The 2,600-nt window shown below is 61.9% G+C and overlaps 1 protein-coding gene across 1 annotated transcript; it reads left to right on the top strand.

Annotated features, from left to right (window-relative positions):
* The first annotated feature begins 1,652 nt into the window (after positions 1-1,652).
* Positions 1,653-2,354, top strand: CLDN23 (claudin 23). Its single transcript, XM_010283336.1, has one exon. It carries the CDS (start codon positions 1,653-1,655, stop codon positions 2,352-2,354), a length of 702 nt encoding a protein of 233 aa, XP_010281638.1.
* The last annotated feature ends 246 nt before the right edge of the window (positions 2,355-2,600 follow it).

Genomic DNA, 2,600 nt, shown 5'->3' with positions numbered 1-2,600 from the left:
GGCCACCACCCCCCCTTCCCCTCCGCCTCCCTCTGTCCCCAGGAGGACTATGTCTTCTCCCAGCCAACCTCCACCTCACGTCCAAACAGAAAGGGAAAAACCCCAGCCTCCTGTGACAGTCAGAACCAGACGATTTCAAGGTCTTTCTGCTCCCGTCAGGGCTGGGGGGCCCATGGCAGAAGGCAGCCTCAGACAACACGTCAGGCAGGCGGCATTTGGTGTCTTGGTTGGACCGGCAGCTCCAAGGGCAGTAAATGGGCTAGTGGCTCAGCTAAGTGCCAACTTTTGAGCAAACTCATTGGGTAGGACAAAGCCAGGTATCCCTGGGCTGGAGCTGTGGGCAGCGGGCTGTCGACATTTCTGCCCTGCAGACATGGCCCAGGGCATGAGCCGCTGGCTGAGCCCAAGCCACCCCCGCCTTCCAGCGGAGCTGAGATCCAGCGACCAACAGCTCCGCCATCCGTCCCCCAAGTGATCTGGCACCCACAGAGCTGAAGGGTTTCAGGGGGACTCGGGCAATAGCTGTAGGACAGGCAGTGGGGAAGGGAGCCAGGGAGCAGCTGGTCCAGCACAGACCCACCCACCCCTCCACCAGGTGGCCAAGGCCACCAAACCAGTGGTGCAAAGATGCTGTGGGGCACACATGCAGTGCAGCCCTCCAGCTCGGCTGGGTTGCTGGTCCCAAATTAATCCACAGGGGATGCTGCCCTCTTTTGGGCTCAGCGTAACTGGCAGAAGTTCAGGGAAATATGTAGCAGCCCAAGAGCAGTGCTTTTTTGGGGCTCAAAACCCCACAGAGGGGTTCTCAAATGTGGTGACTTCCCATACCTGTCTCAGTGGACATCCCATGGCCTTCTCCTGCTGAGAGCCAGGCTGCTGCACCTGCGGGCGGCCTCTGAGCGCAGCCAGGGAAGGGAAGAGCAGGACCAAGCTTGGGAGCGGTGCCTGAAGGACAGGGAGATGCTTGCTGGGGTAAAGAGTGAGAATATGAAGGCCAGGCGCTGGGAAGGTGTCTCAGGCCTGGGGAGGACCACGGGGTCCTTACCAACTCTGAGAGCTGCTAGCATTTCATCTTCATTAATGATTTTTCATAAATTAATTCAGTTGATAATAAAATAAGTTCACAGTCAAAGTGAGCTGTAACAGGGTCCTGTGCTGACCCAGCAGGGAGGCATAGGGTCCAAGCGCTGCCAAGCCCCAGGGTGACGCTGAGATGTCCCAGTGCCACCTGCAGCCTGGGAACGGCTGGCTACCCCCCACATGGGGAGAGTGGCGGCCAGCACTTCGGTGGTCCCTGCAGGCCCCCACACCCCTGGAAGGTGCTCAGCACTCTGGGCTGGGTGCTGGCCAGCCCTGCCTGTAGCGGGCTCCTCCCCGCCTGCACTTCCTCCTGCCGCTGGCACCTCCCCACAGCACTGGGCACAGCCAGGACCGTGGCCCGCACCAGCTCCGCGGACTGCCCACCCTACAGGGGCCCTGGGACCACTGCCCCACCACAGGGTACCTGCGCCGAGCAGACCTGGGGTACCCGCACTGCCTCTAGTACCAGGCAGCAGCAGTGAGCCCCTGCTCCCCTGGACCTCTCCGCCTCTGGCAAGCAGGAGCAGGGTTTGGGGACCCACACTGGAGCCTGCTTCACCCACCTCCTCGGCATGCGGACACCGACAGCGATGATCGTGGGGCTGGTGCTGTGCCCCTGCGGGCTCCTGCTGACGCTCACGGGCACGCTGGCGCCCAGCTGGAGGCAGGTGAGCCTCATACCCAACCAGCCCATTGACCTCGTCCTGGAGCAGGGCATCTGGGACATATGCAGAGAGCAGCAGAGCAGCCACGACCGCCACTGCGGGCAGGCTGATGAGCTGGGCTACTTTGAGCAGGTACCCGTGCGGGTAGCCCAAGGGCTGATGCCCACCTCGCTGGTGCTCACCCTCCTGGGCTTGCTGCTGGCCGCTCTGGGGGTACGCTGCTGGCAGAAGGAGCCACGGCACCTGCTGGCTGGTGTGGCAGGGCTTGTGCTGCTCCTCTCAGGGCTGTTGAGCCTGGTGCCTGCCTCCTGGTATACCCATGAGCTGTGGGCGCTGCCTGCATCGGCTGGCAGCATGCTGGTTGTAGGCTACAGCTTGGTGCTGAGCTACTTGGGAAGCTGCCTGGAGATCTTGGGGGGGCTGGCCCTCACCCTCAGCTTCCACCACTGTTGCAAGGAACACAGGGCTCCCAAACTGCCCCCCAGCCCTGTGCTGGAGGCTGGGCCATGCTCCACCACTGGAGCTTACTGCAATTCCTGGGACGTGCTGGAGGATGAGCGAGATGGACGGCACTGGAGGAGCACCCTGCCTTGTGACTCTGACTTGTAGACCCAGCACAAGGACAGCAGTGGGCTCTGGCCCGCTTGCCTGGCGCCGAGAGCAGTGCTGACTCCTGCCCCTCCAAGCCATGTCCTTTTCTTGGGGCACCTCAGGGCAGGTTGGAAACAAGACCGAGGACCTGTCTTGAATCTCTGCAACCTCTTCAGAAGCCTGCTGTGCACCAGGTCTCACAACTGTGCCAAAGTTGTGCTGGATTGAGGACCAGCCCTGGCTCCAGTCCCTCCGCACAGCTTT

Source organism: Phaethon lepturus, unplaced genomic scaffold, assembly GCF_000687285.1.
Source record: "Phaethon lepturus isolate BGI_N335 unplaced genomic scaffold, ASM68728v1 scaffold20883, whole genome shotgun sequence".
NCBI lineage: Eukaryota > Metazoa > Chordata > Aves > Phaethontiformes > Phaethontidae > Phaethon > Phaethon lepturus.
The sequence above is the reverse complement of the archived record's forward strand: the minus strand, read 5'-3'. Positions and strand labels throughout refer to the sequence as shown.